Source organism: Ambystoma mexicanum, chromosome 11 (genome assembly GCF_040938575.1).
Source record: "Ambystoma mexicanum isolate Mex_15411 chromosome 11, UKY_AmexF1_1, whole genome shotgun sequence".
NCBI classification, from domain to species: domain Eukaryota; kingdom Metazoa; phylum Chordata; class Amphibia; order Caudata; family Ambystomatidae; genus Ambystoma; species Ambystoma mexicanum.
This window is the reverse complement of record NC_090934.1, coordinates 1,181,550,127-1,181,572,095: the sequence shown is the minus strand read 5'-3', so window position 1 is coordinate 1,181,572,095 and position 21,969 is coordinate 1,181,550,127. Positions and strand designations below refer to the sequence as shown.

The 21,969-nt window shown below is 42.4% G+C and overlaps 1 protein-coding gene across 1 annotated transcript in view; it reads right to left on the bottom strand.

The window, feature by feature from the left end:
• Window positions 1-21,969, bottom strand: part of LMAN1L (lectin, mannose binding 1 like) — a 463,181-nt gene that overhangs the window by 3,102 nt on the left and 438,110 nt on the right. The window contains exons 11-12 of the mRNA XM_069625277.1: window positions 4,185-4,329; window positions 2,031-2,152 (exon numbers count right to left, since the gene is read on the bottom strand). Coding sequence (XP_069481378.1) covers window positions 2,031-2,152; window positions 4,185-4,329 — 267 coding nt within the window. The remainder of the gene's footprint in view (window positions 1-2,030; window positions 2,153-4,184; window positions 4,330-21,969) is intronic.

Here is a 21,969-nt window from a genome sequence, read left to right as displayed (position 1 = left end):
TACGGCAAACACATCTGGCCAGCGTGTGAAAGCCACCCCACCAAACATGCATGCAACTCCAAACACGTGCTACAGCCCACACGTACACAACCACAAACGTGCTACATCACACGCGTACACAATTACTCCATAACATACTACCTCATGTGCGCACCCTATGCGTCACATACACTCAGGACTACTACACATATAGCTCACAAACGCAAACTCCAAAATCACTGTCCACACAACACTTATACTCTACACACAAATACGCATTTAAAATATACATCTTTCTAAGAAAGGGATGAGTTACATCCTAAATGGAGCATGGAACCAGGCTGGAGCAGGAACCAGGCTGACCCATGTAAGTACAAACAGAAGATGCTTTATTCACTTAGTTACATAGATGCAGTCATGAAGGGCAGGAGAGAAGGTCACACGCATCTGTCCTGGTTCCCTGCCATTCTCCAAGTCCCAACCGTCACTCTGTGGAACTCTCAAGCCTCCAACACTCCAGGCTCCACCTCACCATAACACGAGGCCCCACACTCACTCAGACATCACACAGATCAAACAAACTACAACACATAGGCACTAGGTTACAACAAATTGCTCATTTTAGGTTGCCACTGACAAACAGAGCATTGACAATAAATACTGATAAGTTAACCTCCACCCCAGATACTTCCATTCATTGAATTATGTGGGTTTTTTGTTTGATCTTGTTAGCAAATGGTTCAAGATACAATGAAACCAAAAGAGGAGAGAGCGGGCAGAGTACCCCTATTAAAAATGAAGTTCAGAGAAAACATACCGTATACATACCAACCTTGGTCGTCACATATTTGTATAGGCCAGACACAGAATTAAGGAACCCCATTTGAATGTTGACCTTTGCTAACACTTGTCCAATAAAGTTCCAACTGACTCGGTCGAAAGCTTTTTCAGCATTTAGAAAGACTTGGGCCAGCTGAGACATTGATTCTGCAATATTAATCAATAAATGTGCTCAGGCATCTCTATCCCCATTGGATAAAGCCATATTGTTTGTGATAATTCAATCCAATGTCACATGCTGAAAGATGACCAGCAAGGCTTTCACAGCAATCTTTCCACCAGCATTCAAAAATGCAACTGCCCGATACAAAGAGTGCTAGGTGGAGTCATTGCCTTTCTTGGGAAACACCACTGTTTTTTTAATAATGCCAAGTCTCAAGGATAGGCTTTCCTGTTCTATCATCCTGTAGCAATCAACAAACTACAATTTCAAACAGCCAAATTTGCCTAAATATCTCGACCGGTATCCCATCCTCTCCTGACACTTTACAGACAGGCAATGCCTCATGGCTAGCTGCATTTCCTGGCCTGTCAAAAAGCTACCCAAGATATCGCCCAGCACCTCATTAAGTTAGTGAAGGTCCATCCGCTATTTCAGATGCGCTCTTCCCAGTATCACCTGAATAGAAAGCTCTGTAATAGCGAATGATTCACAATCCCCCAGAAACTCTTTGGGCCTTGCCTACCTAGTAACGAATCCGGGCCACATATAGTGACCATATATCCAATATTTCCAGCACAGGAGGTGGCCATTATTTTAGATTTAAGTCTAGGAGCTCCTCTCCATCTTTTTGTAATGGAGTTAAATCTGCAGAAATTAAGTTGATTAAAAAAAATAATATATATATATTGTAGCTCAGTGGGTATGAGGCAATAGATTGCAGTGAATAACAGAGGGGCAAATGGGAGATACGAGGAGGGGGCAGAAAGGGATTCTAACCCAGAAAAAGTAATGAAGTAGGATCAAGGAAGGGTTTACAAAACCAAACAATAGTAAAGGTGGACAACCTTTGCTCACAAAAGATCAAAAGGAAATGGCCTTCAGATCAGGCCCATTGTACGTCTTGAAGGTCGAGCTGGAGGAGGTTGACCAGCCTTCAACAGAATAACTTTTGCAAAACATGCTCTTATAAAATCTGCATAGCAACCTACATTCCACAGATGCGGCACTGTCCCGACTAGGCCTCAAGCGCTGTGTATAGTTCACTGACCTGTACGCAAGGTAACACATTGTACATATGGTCTGAATCAGGAGGAACAGGAGAAAGCTGCCACTGGAGACACAGGCAGGCATCGCTGGAGCTGCTGGACACATCAGTCGGTGGCCATGTGCCTGTATGAAAACAAATCCAACCTAGAATTAACATGAAGTACATGCAGTTTGGAAATGGGCAAAGTTTAAGGGGCAACTATTTAGGTGATAAACAAACTTAGAGCAACAGATCTAAAGAGTGTTCTGTCACCTCAATGGTGGAACCTAGCAAGGCTGTAGACTGGCTGATGGCACCCTGAGCAGGGCACAGGGACAAAAGCTCCCAGTGTTTGGTGCTGGCGCGGGGTCACAATCTTCTGAAGATGGGGTGGCTGCAGATACAGTAGTGATCCCGGATTTAAGAAAGACCCAACAGAGTTCCAACCTTCATGACAAACTTGTGTATCACATCATTTCATATCCTATTCATAGACGACAATGAGGGGCGAGCAGACTACACTCAGAATGGCAGGGAAATAAGTAGACAGGGCTGAGGCTACGGCTCTGTGCTAGATCTGATATGGCATGGCTGGAACGGTATGTGCTATGGCTTGAGTTCAGCCTGTGTCTCAAGGTCAAGGATGGCAATCTGGTCTCAAGGCCCAGTGCTTCAGGTATTTGGCCTAGTCTATGCCTTGATGGCACAGATAATCTGTGCGCCTTCCTGGAGAGTACATGATTTCATTATGAGGCCTTCCCGATGAAACTGAACCGACAGCAGGCCCGCACCTAGCATACGTGTTTGGACTTCAATACAGTCATTATGGTTTGGCCTACATGGCACTTAAGATGTCTTATGGTTGCACTCGAGTACCATCCTATCGGCCTGGTGTTTGGGTTCCAAGATACTCATGATGGTTCTGTAATTGAGCTGAGAAAAGGTTCTGACTATACAGTGGTTGGGTTGCATTGGGCGCCTCGTAGGTTTACAAATGGGCGAATACAGGGGTCTGCAACCTGTGGTTCTCCAGTTGTTTGGGACTACTACTCTCATGAGCTCTCACCATTGAACATGCTGGCTAGGGCTAATGAGTGTTCTAGTCTTGTAGTACAAAACAAGTGGTGAGCTGCGGAGCCCTTGTAATGATTGCTTATAATGGCTCTGTTATGGGACTTTAGTGCATAGCTGAGGGCTCTATGCTCACAAGGGCACACAGGTGAGTTTGTGGGCTAGGGCGAGGGGATTTGTGTGAGTGTTACTGGATTCCCCTGATAGGTCAGTGCAGTGGTAAGGATACTGGGATCTCCTGGTGCTAGGTTGCAGTGCTAGGATGCCAGAAGGATCACATCTAAACCTCAACCATCTGAGGTCATCACTCTAAATGACAACGAAATAGCTTGGATGAAGTTTCTCAGCCTCCACAGTGCAAATGTTTAATTTATTTTGTCTGCAGAGGAGGGGAAACAGCCGGGAGTGCAAGGGGCTCACACGGCTTCATGCATATGTCACTGTTTGGTTAGGAGAAGCTATGGGGTAAAAGGGGGTTCCTAGCTGTTTTGACCAATTTCCGGTGATAGGGGCAATTCTTTGCGGGTAAAGGCCAGTACTCCTGGCAGATTAGGCCTGCCGGTAGTTCACTGAACCTACCGGCAAAGTTAGAGTGTACCGGTCCGGGAAAAATCCTCGATCCCGAATTACCAGCTGCTTTACCGGCATTTTTTCCCAGACCGGCACACTCATAATGAGGGCCAATGTTTTGCCACAGTAAATCCAAGAAGGCAACCTTTTATGGGGCTCGAATTGCACAGGTTGTTTCTTGATACTAGAAGGTTAAGAGGAAAGCCATTGTGTGTCCAATTCACGCAGACCACTTGCATGCTTCTGGTCTCGGAGGTGTCAGGACTCTCAGGAAGAAGTTCTGGGAAATCTCTCATCACTTGTGTTTGGAAACTGGGCTTGCGTGTTAGAGAGCCATTAATGCAGAAAGAGGCCTACCCTTGTGGAGCACACATGTCGTTGGGAGACTCAGGAATGAGGCGGAGACAGTTACATGAAAACCAGATCGTGATAGGAGCTCAAGACCCATAAATGCCACTGATTGGTTCTTTCTTGTAGGTTCAGCAGAGTGCCATCGGCTCATTGCCTTACGCCGCTGCCCAGCTCTAGACTCACCGGGTTCTTGGCCAGGCTCTGGAGGCTCCTCTTTACGATGTCAATGTGTTCCTTGATGTCAGAAATGCTGCTGTGGGGGACTGCGCCGGCCCCCGAAGACTGATGCAGATCCTTTGCCGTCGCTGTGACTTTCACAATGTTAGCCCTGTGGGGACACGAGGAGTTACAGGAGTGGAAAGTGCCATGATACCTTGACAAAATCTGGAAAATAGATCACACTTTGATAGAAGTGCGACACTACAGAGATCAAGGATTAGAGAGCCACCTAACAAAGCATCACATCCCACAGAGATGAGGGAATGAGGCCCAGGACTCTGAGCAGAATCCAACGTTACTGAAAACCAGGGAAGTTGAAAGCCCTCATTAAGGAAACAGACGAGGGGAGTATCCATCGTGATGTGAGTGGCGGTGGTGGATGGGCGCGGTGGGGTGGGGTTTGCAGCAAACTACGGAAAAAGTCCTGCTTTTTTATGGGAGAAGCGGGATCGCCCAATGTGTGGTCAAATAAGAGAGCGGCATCGAACAAACCATCTTCTTGGCCTTCTATGCCCCGCTCCGACAACACCACTACATTGTAGAGCAGCAGTGGCTGCTGGAGGGGTATATAAGGGTTACCCTGAATTGTCCAAGCAAGCGTGCCGGAACTAATCCAGTAAGGATTTGTGCTGTTCTTCGCATTAGAAATACTTTAAAATAATGGGTTTAAATCACACATTTTGCAGCACACATTTAAAAAATATTGGGTAACAATCCACAAACTTTACACTCTGTTCTGCAGGGCAGCAAATGCAAGGTCACAAACAGTACAGCGGAGCATTTAGCAACATGAGTTGATGTTGGCAGTCCCCATAGAAAAACCATGAGCCTGTCTCAACAATATATGCCAGTAGTGTCCCATTCCCAAGCAAGGTTTACATAAATCAGATCATGGTGCCCGTCTCCCTTTCATGTGGTTTGTGTCCAAAGAAAGGAATCGGGCAGGTCTAGATAATCCCAAATTCTTGAGTGTCCTGGTGACCCCCTCCCCAACCAGGAGGACAGAAGACGGGGCAAACGGGGCACATTCTACCAACGCAGAGCTCTCCTGATGGCCCAACGGAGAGGCAGCAGCTAGCAAAAAAGTTCAGAACTAATCCAAAATGCCCTGATTCTTTCCACAGAGGACCCTGTGCAGGGGCAGCTGCCACCCCTTCCCCCCAGTTAGTGTGCCACTGACTCAGACCCCCTTAAGTACACTCTGATCACATCATCTTTCATGTCATAAAATAAGACAGCACTGGGACAGGCATCAGCAATATGGACATTTAAGATTAGGGGTACACTTTCCCATGTGATCAGGGTGCACTGAGATCAGATCAGCGAAGAAGACATCACTCTGGCAAGGCAAAAGGCCGTCACAATACACAAGGAAAAGGCAACACTTAAGGGAGCCCTAAAACCAAACGTTGTAGTTCCCTATAGCGAGCACCAATCACAGCTCACCATTGGCAAACACGTGCCATTTGTGACACACTTACAATCCCATGACTAAAAGGGGACTGGAATAAAGGTCGAGTGAGGAAGTCAAGAGACGGAGGTGGGAGGAGAGAGGCAGTGTGGGGGTAATGTTTAGTGGGAAAGTGGTAGAGAGGTGGTGAAGGAGAAAGAAGGAAGCAGTGTGGGGAGAAGGAGAGAAAAACTAAAGATAAGAGGAGTTAAAGAAGAAGCCAATGAACAGGAGGAGAGCACAACTAGAGAGAGGAGGACAGGAGGAGAAGGAGAGGAGCCAGTGAGTTGCAGGAGGCATCACCACAAGTAGACAGGATTCTGGAGGAGGTGACTGAACTAATGTGTACATTAGAGGCAGAGAAGCAAAGAACCTCTAAAGAGAGACACGAAGAGGAGGAGCAATGCAGGTGGAAGGCAAGCCAGGGGGAAAGAGAGTAGAAGATGTTAACCAGGAGATAAGGAGAGAGAGGGAGAGAGAGAGAGACAGAGAGAGAGACAGAGAGGGAGAGAGAGAGAGAGAGAGGGAGAGAGAGAGAGAAAGAGAGAGGGGGGTGGAGGAGAAAGGTAGCAACATGGAGTAGGAGAGCAAGGGGAGAGAAGGTGGTTATACTCAACTCTAGAACCTCCTGCAAAGCACACTGAAGAGCCTTGGCCCCTGTCCCATATCTCGAAGACACTACTGGTGGTGTTGGTATTTCGGAAGTTGAAGAACAATATCCCAACATCATCAATGAAAGCCAAGCAGAAATCTACCACACCCGAGAAAGAAAGTCCAGAAATATGGGTGTCAAAAGGAAAGAGGGAAGTATTGATGACCACAGTTCTATAGAACAGGCTGTTTCATTTGGTTTATTTGAATTCATGTCCAGTAACTCCAGATAGGTCTCAACACAGTTTTCTGTTGCATAATATTAACCTTCGAACCGTACGGCCGGGTGCTATCCCACAGCCTGTGCCATATGCCAGGTATTGCATCACATCCCCAAATACTGACATGCTCAAGGTATTGCCATCATAAGCCCCAGAGCCCACACCATTTGCTATATAGTTGCATTATATTCAGAGGTACTAACACCATTTTCCAACCAGTACTGTCATTTCCAACCATGACCAGGTACTTGCATTATTGCCAGGTGTTTCTATAGAGTACACAGGTAATCACACTGTTTACCAGGTACTGCCATCACCTCCACCACATGGCATTTGTTGCTGTCAAGTGCTCAGCTATATTACATGGCAGACATTGGCAACATATGCCCAGTTAGCAACACCATTTGGCAGGCATGCAGAGTGGCCACAGTGGCAGCCAGGACTGCAAAAGAGAAGGCATGCTGCGCTCCCACCCCACTTCTCACTGGCAGCAACATACGAGGACCACTGCATCCATGCTGTTCTCCTATCCATCCTGGCTGTCAGACCCCATTGCAAAGGAAGCGGGTGCATATTGATGGACAAGTGAACAAACAATACAACATCCAACAACTCCTCTCTATTGCTCTTTCACAAAGATTCATACAAATGACCAGAACCCTCCTGGAGGACCAATAGTAGCCCAACATTATTATTTCCTTGAGGAGATTTGCATATATATATTGAAGAGACATTGCAACCGTTAGGTGTCAACAATACACATCATATTAGAGACACCACAGATTTCATTGACAAATTGGCGAGAGACGCTGACGAGTACACTTAGAAGTACATCATACAGTTCGAGTAGTGATGAGCTAACAGATGGTCCTTTGGAAGAGAGTCAAGATACTTCCACAGAGCACAATCAAACTAAGAGTAATGGAGGTCAGAAAGGTGGTATTCTACGAGGACAGGGCCAATCCCGTCCTTTGTTAGGCAGAGGACGGCGACGAGGTCAACAATGGGAAACTGTGAAGCCGAGAACCACGAGAAGTGGACAACATTGGTAGTCAACTTGTCTAGTTATACGCTCACTCAAGGTGAAAACCAAGTCTTAGATAAAGGGCTGGGGTTTGCCATCACTCATTCACACAATCCCTTAATTTTTCAAATTGAATTTCAACACTTCATTCGAAAGATTAGGTTGCAAGTACTTTCAGGTGAATGGCAACCCTTATGAATCTGAAAATATGACTGATTTACGTACTCCTTCCACATTCATGCCCCCTTACGCCTGTATGTCAGCCGAATTAAAGGTGTTTGAAAAACATGTGATGGCTGATCTCACACTATTAGAACAGAATTTAAGACACCCTTTCAAAATGTATTTATTTATTTATTTATTTATTTGAACATTTGTATAGCACACCAAATCCTCAGGCATCTAGGCGCTTTTTCTTAGGAAGATGGTTACAATGGTTGTTTGCAGTAGTGATGGATTGCAAAACGTTACTCATAGCTTACATAGGTATTAAACTGCATACAGTGATATTGCAAAACATTACTAACAGTCTACAAATCTTACATATGTTGCAGTGGACATCAAGTTAAATAGATACGAGTCTGACAAGTTATTAGAAGTCTTGGGTAAAGAGGCAGGTTTTGAGGCTTTTGCAGAAGGACCAAAGCGAGGGGTCCGCTCTTAATGCCAAAGGCATGGAATTCCTATGTTTGGCTGCGATCAGCGGGAAGCTGCAACCTGCGGCTTTTTGACATTTGAACCTCGGGATGGTGAGGAGGTGTGAGTATGCTGAGCAAGTGGGTCTGTTGGATTGGGCTCTGGAGGTTAGGCTGGACAGGTAGATCGGGGCGCTATTGGAAAGGCATTTGTGTGTTAGCGATAGGGCTTTGAATTTGATACGATCTCGCACTGCTAGCCAATGGAGATTGCGCCTGGCTGAAGTCATAGGTTCCCTTTTGGGGAAGTTGAGGGCGGCTCTAATTGCATGGTTTTGAATTCTTTGTAACTTCCTAATGTGTTGTGCATTAGTGCCGACAGGAAGGGAGTTAGAGTAGTCAATTCTTGAGAGGATCAGTGCTGTAGCCAAAGTGATACAATTGTTGGTAGTTAGGAAGGGTCTGCTAGCGATAATGTGTTTCGAGGTGCAGGCTGCTGCTGATGCAATCGCGTTGACTTGTTTTGTTAGTGACAAAGAAGAGTCCAGGTAGACTCCGAGTGTTTTTACCTCCGTAGCGACTGGGATGATGTTCCCGTCAATGTTAAATGATTTGTGGGATTGATGAAGTGAGTGTAGCCTAGGGAGGTTGCCAATGATGAGTAGCTTGGTTTTCCATCATTGAGACATTTCATGTTGTGCCATCCAGGCTTGGATGGTAAGGTAAATTTTGTTCAGTACTTTGGTGTCAATGTCATGGTTTCCTGTGATAGGTAGGAGTATTTGTGTGCCGTCCGTGTAGTTGGTATATGTGACGCCCAATTTATCAGGGAGGTCGAAACGTGGCTTGGTGAACAAGTTGTAGACTATAGGAGAGACGCAGGGTCCTTGGGGGACTCTGCATGTAACTGGGACCGGGAGGGCTGCTGCAGTGCTAGAGAAGACTCTCATGGTGCAGTCGGTCAGGAAAGATTTAATCCAGTTGATGGCGTTGGGCGAGAAGTGGGCTGCCAAGGCCAGGTGTTGGCAGAGAATATTGTGGTGGACTAAATCAAACGCTGCAGAGAGGTCTAGGAGGAGGATGTTTGTGGCAAAGGAACTGTTAATGAAGGTTGTGATGAATGGGGCAAGCTTATCTTCACAGTCTTTGATGAGTGATGCTGGACAGAAGTCACCTTGGCATCTGGATGGCGTCAGTCCCTTGATGATTTTTGCAGTTTCAGCAATGGTGACAGGAGTGAAGTCAAATCTAGGGGTGGAGTTAATGTACGTCGGAGGGCAGGGTGGCCGGGGCAAGTTTGGTTGTTTTGATTTCGATTTTGTTGTGTAAATATCAACAAAAAAGAAAAACCCTGATATTGCAATAAAAGTGCCAGGCAACAGTGGGCAATCGTGGTAATGAATACATCGGCTTATATTTCTGAATGCCTACGTCAACTGTCAGATGTCCACCACAGCATTCGTATTAGAGTGTACCCCACAACAGAGTTGGAGAAAGCGATCTCCATTAAGGTTAATACAGCCGTGACATGTGTTATTATTTCCAAACAAGAGCCAGATTTCCTCACTCCAAACACCAGAGTACCCATTTTGTATTCCCTCCCCGCCAGGATGGCCAATTGTGTCAGGTAATAGTTCCAGCCTTGAACCCCTTCTCACAATATGATGACTTTTTTCCAGAAGCAAAATATACCAGAAAGGAAATCTGATACTAAAGACACTAACCGTATCATCACAATGTTCCAGATCCAGACAGAGAGGTCTTGAGGAGCATGGGCATAGAGTCCACATACACCAATGACCCACAACATAAGATCTTGGACATAGTAGGTGAACATCTAGAACTTCACTTTGGTTTTTTACAACCTGAGCATAGAGAGCTCATCATATGGTGTAAAGAGCTCACATTAGGATTATTTTTCACATAGAAGATACGTTGCATCAACAGATTGAAGAGACAGCCATGGGCCCGACAGTAGCTCCCAATTTAGCCAACTTATATGTCGAATATTTTGAAGAACAACAAATATACGCAATTGACACTCAGTTTCAACGCCATATAAAAGTATACAAAGGTTACACAGATGAAATCTGCATCATTTGAATAGCAGCACAAGAAAAGATCCCATGTTTTCCCCAATGGCTTACTGATCTTGACCCGCAACTACATTTTACTCTTACCAGCAGTCATTTGGTTATCTCTTTTCTAGACATTTCCATTAACTGTGTTGAAGGCACTCAGGCCATCGATAAAGTTACTGATAGTAATTCCCTCCTGAATTTTTGAAGTTTCCATCTGAAATCCCTAAGGGAAAGTGTACCTTTCAGTCAGTTCATGTACTATTGAGATGCAAATCACTGTTGAATTATTGGGTTTACGATGTGTTACTTATATTGCTAAACACAGCATATTGTTGGGCATCTGAAAATTATTGCACGGCCCTGATGAAGGTATTTGTAACCGAAATGCATTAGCAATTGTACAAGAAATTCTAGGCAGTATTTTCTGCTTGGCCTCACTAAATATGAAGTTAAAATATTGGTTATAGGGATTCATTAAGAGATGTGAATAAAACATTTCTTTTAAGAAAACTATCCACATGAGTTGTTGTGAATACCCATCATTTGAACTTAGATGTACGCTTAGAATAAATAGAATTCAAATTTGCAGCCATGTTTAGGGCCAACTGAGAGCACCAGTTCTAATAGGGTGGATTCACTCCATTTTTTCTTTGCTTATAGACTAATTGGTCCCCATGCCATGGGACCTTTTTCACAACTGGTAGCCCCAGGCTAAAAAATCTCACTAACTAGCATAATCTATCACAGATCTACTAACGAACCGAGAAACTACCTAGTGCCCACCTTCATCCTTCTGTTCTTGTATTTTATCTTGGCATGACCCAAGGTGGAGGTACACAGATTGAATATTTAATACAGATCTCACAATCAATCATGTCATTGGCTGACATAGAAGGCTTAACCACAAATAAAGCTGAAACATTAGGCTTCACAGCCAAAAGAGGGCGATAAAATACTTGGTCCCATTAAAGACACTAGATTTAACACGACCAGCACTAATAAGGAAGATCCAACACGCCAAATAAAACAATTGGAATACTTAATTTGCAAGGAAATCAACCGCAAATTACATGCAATCACGTTGGGCAGATATCATAAGAACCAAAGAATTCCCACGGGTCTCTGCATACAATTTAGACCTACTTTGTGTAAGGAAAGTAAAGAGTTCGTGAAAAGATGGGAGGCCATACTCAATAAGTGCTCTTTGGATCTTATTCTATTAACTATACAAGAATTGACCAGCAATCTTAAAGATCTAGGACAAGAAATCAAGGAGATAGAAAAATAATTAGTTGCCACTCTAAACAGGGAAGAAGTAGACGCCATCTTAGAAGACATTAATCTGAAACTATCTGAATATAAAACAGAGTTGGAAACCAAAAAGATCATAAAATTCAAACGAGACACGTATGATTACTTGAAAGACGAGGTATACAGTTGGATGGATAAATACGGACCCCCACTGAGGAAACCTAAGACAAATAACAGAAGCGAAACATCAAGCTCAGGGACAGATACAGAAAGGAAGAAGAATCAACTGCAAGTACCTCAGGAACAACAGACACCACTGAAGCATTAAGAAATAATAGGATTCCTTTTTTAGACAGAGGAAGAAGAGAACAAGAAGGGGGCAAAGAAAAACAAAAGGGAAGACCAAACACAAGACTACAACAAAAGAAAACATAGTAATCAATTTGTCTTCCAGAGCCCTTACACCTAAAGAGATCCAAGGACTCAGCTTCGTTCCTACACATAACAGCCCTCTCTTTGAATCAAAGATTGAACTGTATAAATTGATCCGCAAAATGTAGCTGAAAGTGTTCTTCAGTGAGTTAGAACAAGACAATCGACCTGACGATGATCCCCTAGACCTTAAAGAATTCAAGGGAAAAAGTAACTTCATTCCTCCTATTAGTGTACCATCTGTTGATATATTTCAAAAGCAGGTCACAAGAGACCAAGAGAAGATCAAGTATGGTCACTCTAAGAATTGCAACATGAAACCTCACAAATTCAAATTGATCAGAGATTTATATGGAGGTGAATCACTAACAATAAGATCTGCGGATAAAGGAGGCAGCATAGTGTTATTGAACAGCCATGATTACGATCAAGAATGTATATGACAACTCAATGGCCCTCATTCCGAGTTAGGACTACACCATGGAGTAAATAGCTCCATGGTTGGCAACCATGGAGCTATTTACTCCATGGAATACCGGCATGGTGAATGGAGTAATAACCGGTCCATTCCAAGGTTGGATGGACCGGTAATTCCCCATTCACCATAGCCCTTCTCCATCCCCATTTCTGCCCCCATAGGGCTCAATGGGAATGGGGAAGGAGGTAATTACGGCACCGTAAATTACGGTGCCGTAATTTACTCCAAGGTCACTTTGCGGGTCCCGTAATTTACTCCTGCTAAAAGCAGGAGGTAAAGAGGGACCCGCAAAGGGAACTCGGAATACGGAGGTAAGGGATTACCGCCATCGGTGCCCTTACAGGTGCCGGTAATCCCTTACCTCCAACCTCGGAATGACCCCCACTGACACTAATACCTATGCCCAATTGGACATCAACCCTACATAGGAGATTAGAAGGAATTCGGAGAAGCTTCTAGTAAAAGCAGAAGAATTGGAATGGATTAATCACAATACTAAGAACGTTTTGACTAACCCACATCCCTGTATAGCTCACTTCTACACTTTGCCGAAAGTTCACAAAGATCCACTCAAACCACCAGGGAGACCCCACTGGGTAAATATATAGACTACTTTTTACAGCCTGTCATCCAAAAGACCAGCACATACAATAAGAATTCTACTCATTTGCTACAACATCTCAGAGCCACACCATTCAATCGTAACCACATCTGTTTCACCATAGACGTAAAGAGTCTTTATACCTCTATTCTGCACGACTTGGGCAGAGAAGCAGTGGAATGGTTACTTCTACAAGAAGGCAAAATACCGGCACAGAAATGATTCATAATGGCACTCTTTGAATATATCAGTAACAACTCCTATTTTCAATACAAAAGCTCGTATTTCCTACAAGTCGCAGGTACTGCTATGGAGGCCACCATGGCACCGTCATATGAGAATGCATTCATGCATAAGTTTGAATTGGAACATGTACTCAAGAATTCCCATTGGCACAATAATCTGGCTATATGGGTCAGATATATAGATGACATTCTTGGTATCTGGACAAATACAGAATCAGAACTCTTAGACTTTTTTGATTACCTCAACAGTATAGACCCTAGAATTCAGTTCACACATGAATACTCAAATAAAGTTATACATTTCTTGGATGTGGAAATAAGGATCACAGACTCTTAATATCGCACTACAATCTTCCACAAGAGTACTGACCGCAATAACCTTTTACAGAGACTTAGCTTCCATCAACCTAGTTTGATTAAAAATCTCCCTTACAGTCAAATGTTAAGAGTTAAAAGGATAGTCAGAGACCCCACAGACTACCTAGAGGCGGTGAAAGAAATGGGTGATACATTTTTGGAAAGAGGATACTCTAAAGAAGAAGTAGAGGCTGCCACTGTACGTACAGCTACACAAAATAGAGATGAATTATTGAAACCAAAAACCAAAACAAAACAAACGCCTCCATTGGTCTAAGTATCAAAATACTCAAGACAAAGGAGCCGCATTAAATCTATAATCAAGAAAAATTGGAACACTATTACCTGTGATCATTGAATAGAGCATCTATTCAAGGAACTTCCCACTTTCGCTTATCAACGCAGCCAGAATTTGAAGGACAAGTTTATCAACACCAAACCTCCGCGCAAGAAGAAGATCACAGACCGCACAGGCACATATCCTTGCTTAAACTGCAGCAATTGCAATTACATTATGAAAGGACCAACCATTAACCACCCACACTCTGGAGCCAAAATTAAATTGAAGGACTATGCTACTTGTGACACACAGAATATTGTCTGTGGAATCAAATGCCCTTGTGGTTTGTTCTATGTTGGCCAAACACAACGCACTGCAAACGTTCGATGGACCGAACATCGATCATGCATAAGGAACCATACAGCTACCTCAGCGGTAGCCAGAGATTGGCAAGATAAACATCACAATTTGGCACAGATAAAATTTGTGGTTTTAGAAGGGGTTCAAAAACTAAATAAACACAAAAATGTACAATCAACGAGAAACATATTGGATTGACAGATTAAACTCCCTGACACCCAAGGGGATAAATGAAGAAATAAACTATATGTGCTTTTAATGACCATGAACATTTTTTCCTATTTTTGTTGATAAAATAGATATTGCAGTTCGAGCATTTGTGCATCTAGCTTCAGTACCCTTGCATCTAGTGATACAATCATGACTGCAACTGTGGTCGCTCTGGACTACGCCCTAATGGATCACCATCGTTTAGACAAATGGGCATTGAACAATTGATATTGATTTTGACGGTTGAAATCATCTTTTGCGAATTATTTCCTTTTTTAGTTTGATGTATATCTAGAATTATGTGTTTAGAAAGCCTTACCTGTTATACTTACCTGTGATACGCCCCCCTGGGGCGTTCATCAAAAGGTTCCATGTTCGTTTAATGATGACAACATATGTCCTTTTATAGTTTTTTGTCTTAATTCACTTTGGGATTTTTATTTATGATTGTCCATGTTTTTTTCCCTATATGGATTTTCGCTTTTGCCATGAACACTAATTAATACCATCAAATACACACCGATCGGTGGTTCACATAAGCTGTTTAACATGAGTATTTCTTCTTTTTTCACACTGAGCATTACAGATGGGACCCCTAATAGTGCCCATGTGCACACTCTCATTCCTTCAGTAGATTCAAAGTAATTTCTTGCACTCGTACGTAGCTGTATGGTTCAGTGCACTTTAATATGTTATTTACGTCGCCATGGCGACAATCCCGCCTTCTGTGCTTCCACGGAGGTGGGACCCAAGGCGTACGTGTCATAGCACGACGCCTTTGGGACCCCATGGCAACATCTAAAGACTGCCGCTGACATAACTAATACCATCAGATACACACCGATCAGTGTTTCACATAAGCTGTTTAACACGAGTATTTCTTCTTTTTTCACACTGAGCATTACAGATGGGACCCCTAATAGTGCCCATGTGCACACCCTCATTCCTTCAGTAGATTCAAAGAAATTTCTTGCACTCGTACGTAGATGTATGTTTCAGTTTCAGTTTAATATGTCAGTACGTCGCCATGGCGACAATACCGCCTTCCGTGCTTCCACGGAGGTGGGACCCAAGGCGTACGTGTCAAAGCGCGACGCCTTTGGGTCTCCATGGCAACATTTAAAGACTGCCGCTGACATTCGCGCTCGCGCCTCTGCGAAAGCATTCGTCAATTCACGCAGCGTTTACTGCTGTTTAATGGTAAGCTTCCTTTCCACTTTCCATTTACTGTGCGTTTAGCGATTTTGAATACTGATTAGCTTTTACGTGATGTTAACAGGAGCATTTATATGGACTGGATGCTTCATTCGCCAGTTAAAGAGTCTCATGAAGTACAAGGTACATTCTATTATTTTTAACTTTTACTGACACTACAATTTAGATGCTGGCAAAATAATTGACTCAAAAACATTTCTTTTCTCTCCTTCTCCACTTTTATTTTTCACTATTGTTGGAACACTTTGATGATACTTGAAACCGGTATGTGTTTTCCATTCATGTCAATGCTTAATCACTGTTGAATTATTTGGTTTACGATGTGTTACTTATATTGCTAAACACAGCATATTGTTGGGCATCTGAAAACTATTGCACGGCCCTGATGAAGGTTTTTGTAACCGAAATGCATTAGCAATTGTACAAGAAATTCTAGCCAGTATTTTCTGCTTGGCCTCACTAAATATGAAGTTAAAATATTGGATAAAGGGATTCATTAAGAGATGTGAATAAAACATTTCTTTTAAGAAAACTATCCATGAGTTGTTGTGAATACCCATCATTTGAACTTAGATGTACGCTTAGAATAAATAGAATTCAAATTTGCAGCCATGTTTAGGGCCAACTGAGAGCACCAGTTCTAACAGGGTGGATTCACTCTATTTTTTCTTTGCTTATGGTACAGTTCTGGCCCATTTTGAGCAAGCATCAGATGAACTCACTCAGAAATTAAAATAATAACAGGACATGCACCATGCAGCCAATTTGTTGTGTGTCATCTAACAGCCAAATCCACAGAGGTAGACGTAGGCATGGCCTGTGCATGGGATCAAAGATCTTTCACCAATTGCAATTCCTCCATTGTCATATGTGTTATCAAATGCCCATGTAAGAAAAAATATATTAGGATGATGACAGAAATTCGTAGTTACATCAGAACAGCAAATGCGAGTGCACTCTTGGTTCAACATTTTCTGTTGAAAAATCATCAAGGCAATGATTTCACCTGGACTGTATTACTTCAGATACAAGGGCCTAACATACAGAAAAGATGAGGATGTTGGGAGCAGCGTATTAGTTTTCTAACCAAAAGCCACATTGAGGTACTGAAAGAAGAGATCAATTGGTTAATAGGACAAACAGCTCCACTTTACAACACATGCATAGACCCAGTAAGGAAATTTGAACTGACACACTCAAATTCTTTCAAATATACATTACATAATGTGCAATGGCGATGGGGAGCAACACCTTAGTAGGTTTATAGAGTATGCCCTCTCCTAAGGTTAAGATCATAACATCTGGACATTTCTGTCACACCTTCATCACTATTAGGCGGTATCCCGGCAGTATTAACGGTGCCGGGTCACGGGTTTGGAGGAACGGTAATTCCCTATTGGGCCCATTTGGAAATTCCCCATTTCCCATTGGGCCCAATGAGGAATTCTCGTCACAACTACCATCGGCGGTATTACCGCACAGTAATTGCACCGAAAATCATCAAGTTCCTGCCACATTTACCCCCAGCTCAGAACTGGGGGTTAATGCAGCCAAACCTGTGATTTGGCAGACCCTTGAATGCAGCGGTAATAGCGTTACCGCAGTATTTAAGGGTTACCGCCAAACTTGGGATAAGGCTGTATGTGTAGTATCTTTATCATAACAGTGGTCCTTCCCATGGGTTCGACACACGAGATATCATACATTATTGATTCAAAATCAACTTATGAATTGGAGCCCATGGCTCATTTCCTAAAACAGTATACAATGCTGACCTGTAATAATCTCCCAGCAGAGCAATTGAGCATCTCCGTATTTTAAGATGTCTACATGTTAAAATGGCCGCTGTGTTGGTATCCACCAGGAGGAGCACGTAGTTTACTGTTTCCAAGACAACAGAACTATCAGTAATCATTAAGACACACAAGATTTCCCACCAGTTGGAAGAAGGCAAAACAAACACATACATTACTGACAGTGTTTCCTTTCCGGACGCAAGAGTTTTAAACAGATGGACAGCAGTGTAGTGCACGCTTAGGTAAACTAATCCACGTAGCGACTTTTGTGATAGGTGCAACACTTAATAACTAATATATGTTAGTGCTCGCCGCTGTTTCACCACAAAACATTGTTGGTTCCAGGTTATCTTGCAGCCAAACATCTTCCCATATGTTGGATGAAAGTCAAGCTAACAAGCTACCCTGACCACTGGAACCTATGCAAACTTAGTTATTGCAAGTTCTATGCACGTTGTAAATTGTCATTTTGTCTACTCTTCACTTGGATTCTTTGGCTTTAAAAAGACAGTTGGGTAATTACAATATCCCTTCTCTATTTGTATTTCTACTTTTATAGCTGAAAAAAATTGCTATATGGCATTTGAGCTTGAAAGTTGTTGTTTTTACTAAAGAAATAACACCTGTCATCATCTACCCACCTGTTATTTGTAATTTAGCACTGCCGACCCAAGTGGGCAAACATACTCCACGATTTTGAGTAAGGTAATTTAAGTATTATAGAGAAGTCCTTCACTAAGGCTTTTCTACACTCCCCTGTAGGCTGATGATTTCTCACTTCTTTACCTTATACGACTATGAAACAAGAGTAAAAAAAGGAAGTTATTCTGCATATGGTAATACACTTCATTACTACTGATAAGAATTATGAACTTAAAAAAAAGAGGGATTCTCTTGAGTTATTAACTGATTGCAGGTAGAACAGCCATGTAAACAATGAGCATCGGATAGGTTTATAGTGATACATTGTCAAAGATTAATACAATGCTGCATAACCCTGCCAGCATTTTTTAAGTGGCTTACCCCAGATGAAGGTTCACAATGTAAGAAAGTCTAAACATGTTGGGCTTCATCGTTTCCAAAGAAGAATAGATTTAGAAACACAGAAAAATGTTTTAAATAGTTTTTACTCCCACTAAATACATGGGACTTCATTGTGAGTTTGGTGGTGTGGCCAAACCCTGTGATAATCAAGTGCGGTAACGGAGGTACCACTGCATTGCTGCTGCATTACCATGCTGTAGAACTATGGGTTTGGAGCTAGGGTTGAGTAAAAACCAGAAGCAAAATGTTGGAGGTAATTCCATCACCTTACCACCATAAATGGCAATTTAGGTGGAATTACTGCCGGAGGAAATCTCCATGGAGTCCTATGTACTCCATAAATGGGGATTAATGTTGCAATACTGCCACTTGTAATCTGGTGGTAATTCCGCCGGACCAAGTGTTGGTAACAGTAAATCCATTTGGTAGTATCTGTGGATTTACCACTGAGATACCACCAAATGTATAATGAGGTCCATGGTGTGGTAATGGGTTTTTGATATCACTATTTATACACAAAACATTTTTTACAGATGCTGTATGGGTATGCTGTGTGGGTACATTTGTTCGAAAAATTCAACAAATTGGTCTCTAAGGAATAAATGCTAAAATAAAGGAATTTATATAAATGTAAATTGATATGTCAAGTGATTGAAAGTTAACATGTGTCACTGATTGGTAGTCATAATGTGAATATATGAAATCTAGCAATAAAAGACAAAGAGAGGATTCTTTGTGTTTTATGTCTGACATATGATTTACGCTTGATGTAATCAGTGTATGCACTAATATCATGCACAAAGAAGAAATTGACACCATCAAGAAGTGTTTATTTAAATACTATGTTGAGGATGCACAACATCAATTCTTTTGTGACTTCTTATGCCTAGTTTTGGAAAACAGTTACTTCAGAGTAGAAACTATATACTTTCAACAAGCCAAAGGGACATGTATGGGTGTCCTTTTTGCACCATTTTATGCAAATATATGTATCCATAGGCTTGGAGGCAATGTCATTTTGAAATCAAAATCAAAGAAATGGCAAGTAGGAGGAATACTATAGCTGAGGTATAAAGATTATGAATTTGTATTATGGTCTTGCTGTTTAAATATTTGGAGCAACTGTTAAATATGTCAATACCATGCATACAATGGTTACATTTACTACTACCATTTCAGAGAGCGGAATTACTTTTTTGGACACCACGTTGATATTGCAATCTGCAATATTTCTTTTTAAAGTGCTTCTTAAAATAACGGACAGAAATTCCTTTTAAAGGTAGGAGTCATATCATCTTAGAGGTCTAGTACAAAGTTTGCCATATTCACAATTTTTGAGATCTTGATTAATTTATTCAGAAACTGAAGCTTTTCATCTAGAATCTATGATGTTAAAACAAAAACGAAACTCTCTGAGATACCCATAGTCTGTTTTAGATCAAGCCTATCTCAGAGGTATGAATAAATCCAGAGAGGTTGTATTGTAATTGTCACAATATGCTGGAAATAAACAAGAACTGGTCTTCATGCAACTTTTAGCCCAGCACCAAAAAGGTGATAAATGTATTCAAAACACAGTGGGCAATTTCACATACTAAACAAAATCTGCAGACCATATATATATAAACATTGCAAGGATTGCATACAAGTGACAAAGAACCCTGGGGAATTCTTTGGTAAGAATGGATACCTTAAACTTAGTGGGTAATTAGACCTACCTGAAAGATCCTAAAATTGTCACATAATGATATAAAGAGGCTTGGAACAGTAATAACATATCACATTTAATTGCACATAAGACAATGTGTAGCAGCCCCCAGTATCCCGCTTCCTGCTTCCAGCTACCACAGGACCAACTGACTTATCTGGAATCAACTTGTCTCACACAATACCCTAACACTCTGTATTCCACACCATACATTATATCCACCAACCTTAGCACCCTACTCATGATACAACACATCTCCCCTCCTTCCTCTCTCATCATCTCTCACACCACCACCTCTTCTCACCTTCACCACCCTACTCAGATTCCAGATCTGTCCACCTTTAACCTTCATAGCACCCTTCATTACCTTATCAATCTGCATAGGTCCACTATACAAAGGATCACCCTTCCTTCTCACCACACCTTTCTTAATCCTCGCCCAGTCACCTACATGCATTTCAGTGACCTTCCATCCCTTCCTCTCATTCACTTGCCGCAAGCATTCCTCCTTTCTGCATCCACACCTCTACTTAGATCCTCCACCACACAATTGGACTCTCATCCTCCCCAACCATGTATGCCAAATTCTCGTATTTTGGCTTACATGGTTGTTTCCTACCTGTCATCATCTCAAAGGGACTCACCCCGTGGCCTTATGCAGTGACATCCTGAAAGCATACATACACTCGCTCACAGCTTCCATCTTATTTCCCCCACATACACCAGACATCCTTTTTGTTGCCATGATAAAGCTGTCCTCTTTTGAACAATACCAAATGTCCTCAAATATTCCCTCAAAACGTTTCCTGCAAACTGGCAACCATTACCAGTTAAAATGCTTCTCTGGTAGCCTTCCCTTTCAAAAATCTCCAAAATGTCTGTTGCCATACCCACGTTTGCTTCACTCACCACCTTAAACTCTACCCTTCCTGGCAACACATCCACCACTACCATGATAAACCTTCAATGGTTCCATCCAACATGCACAGGACCCAAAACATCTATCGCTAACTCATCCCACACACTTCTTGGCACCCCCACCAATGGTTGTTCAAGCCACAACACCCTTACCAGCCTTTTCACTATCAATATAATTCTTGAGCCTGCGCTCTACTTCTCGGTCAAACTCTGGCTACCAATTAGCTTCTCTCAACACCACCTATGTCCTTCTCCCTCAATGATGTGGGAACTACCACCAGTCCCCAACTGTACAACAAACCCCCTTCTACACCTAACTCCTCCCTCACCCCCCAATATGCTCTTTCGTGCCCCTTAAATCTCAATTTTTCCGGGCATTCCGATTCAACAAATTGTACTGCTCGCATGATACTCCCCTCAATTCTCATTGAACCTTCCTTTTCAGCTCTATCGATGATTCGATAATGTGTTATGAACACCATTTTAGATATATCCTCGTTCACCTATTCATCTTGCCACCTAATCTTGACAAATGATCAGCCAGAACATTCTCCCTTCCTGGAATAATTTCCATCTTGAACGCATGACTCTGTATTCTCGCTACCAAACTAGCTACTCTCCTGGACACCTTATCCAATCATTTTGACTCAAATATAGCTTTTAATGGTCTATGATCCATACCCAAAACAAATACTGTCCCCCACACAAAATTGAAAAATTTCTCCACAGCCCAACGACAAGCCAAAGCTTTCTTCTCCAATACAGAACACTGTTTCTCAGGACCCTGCAATG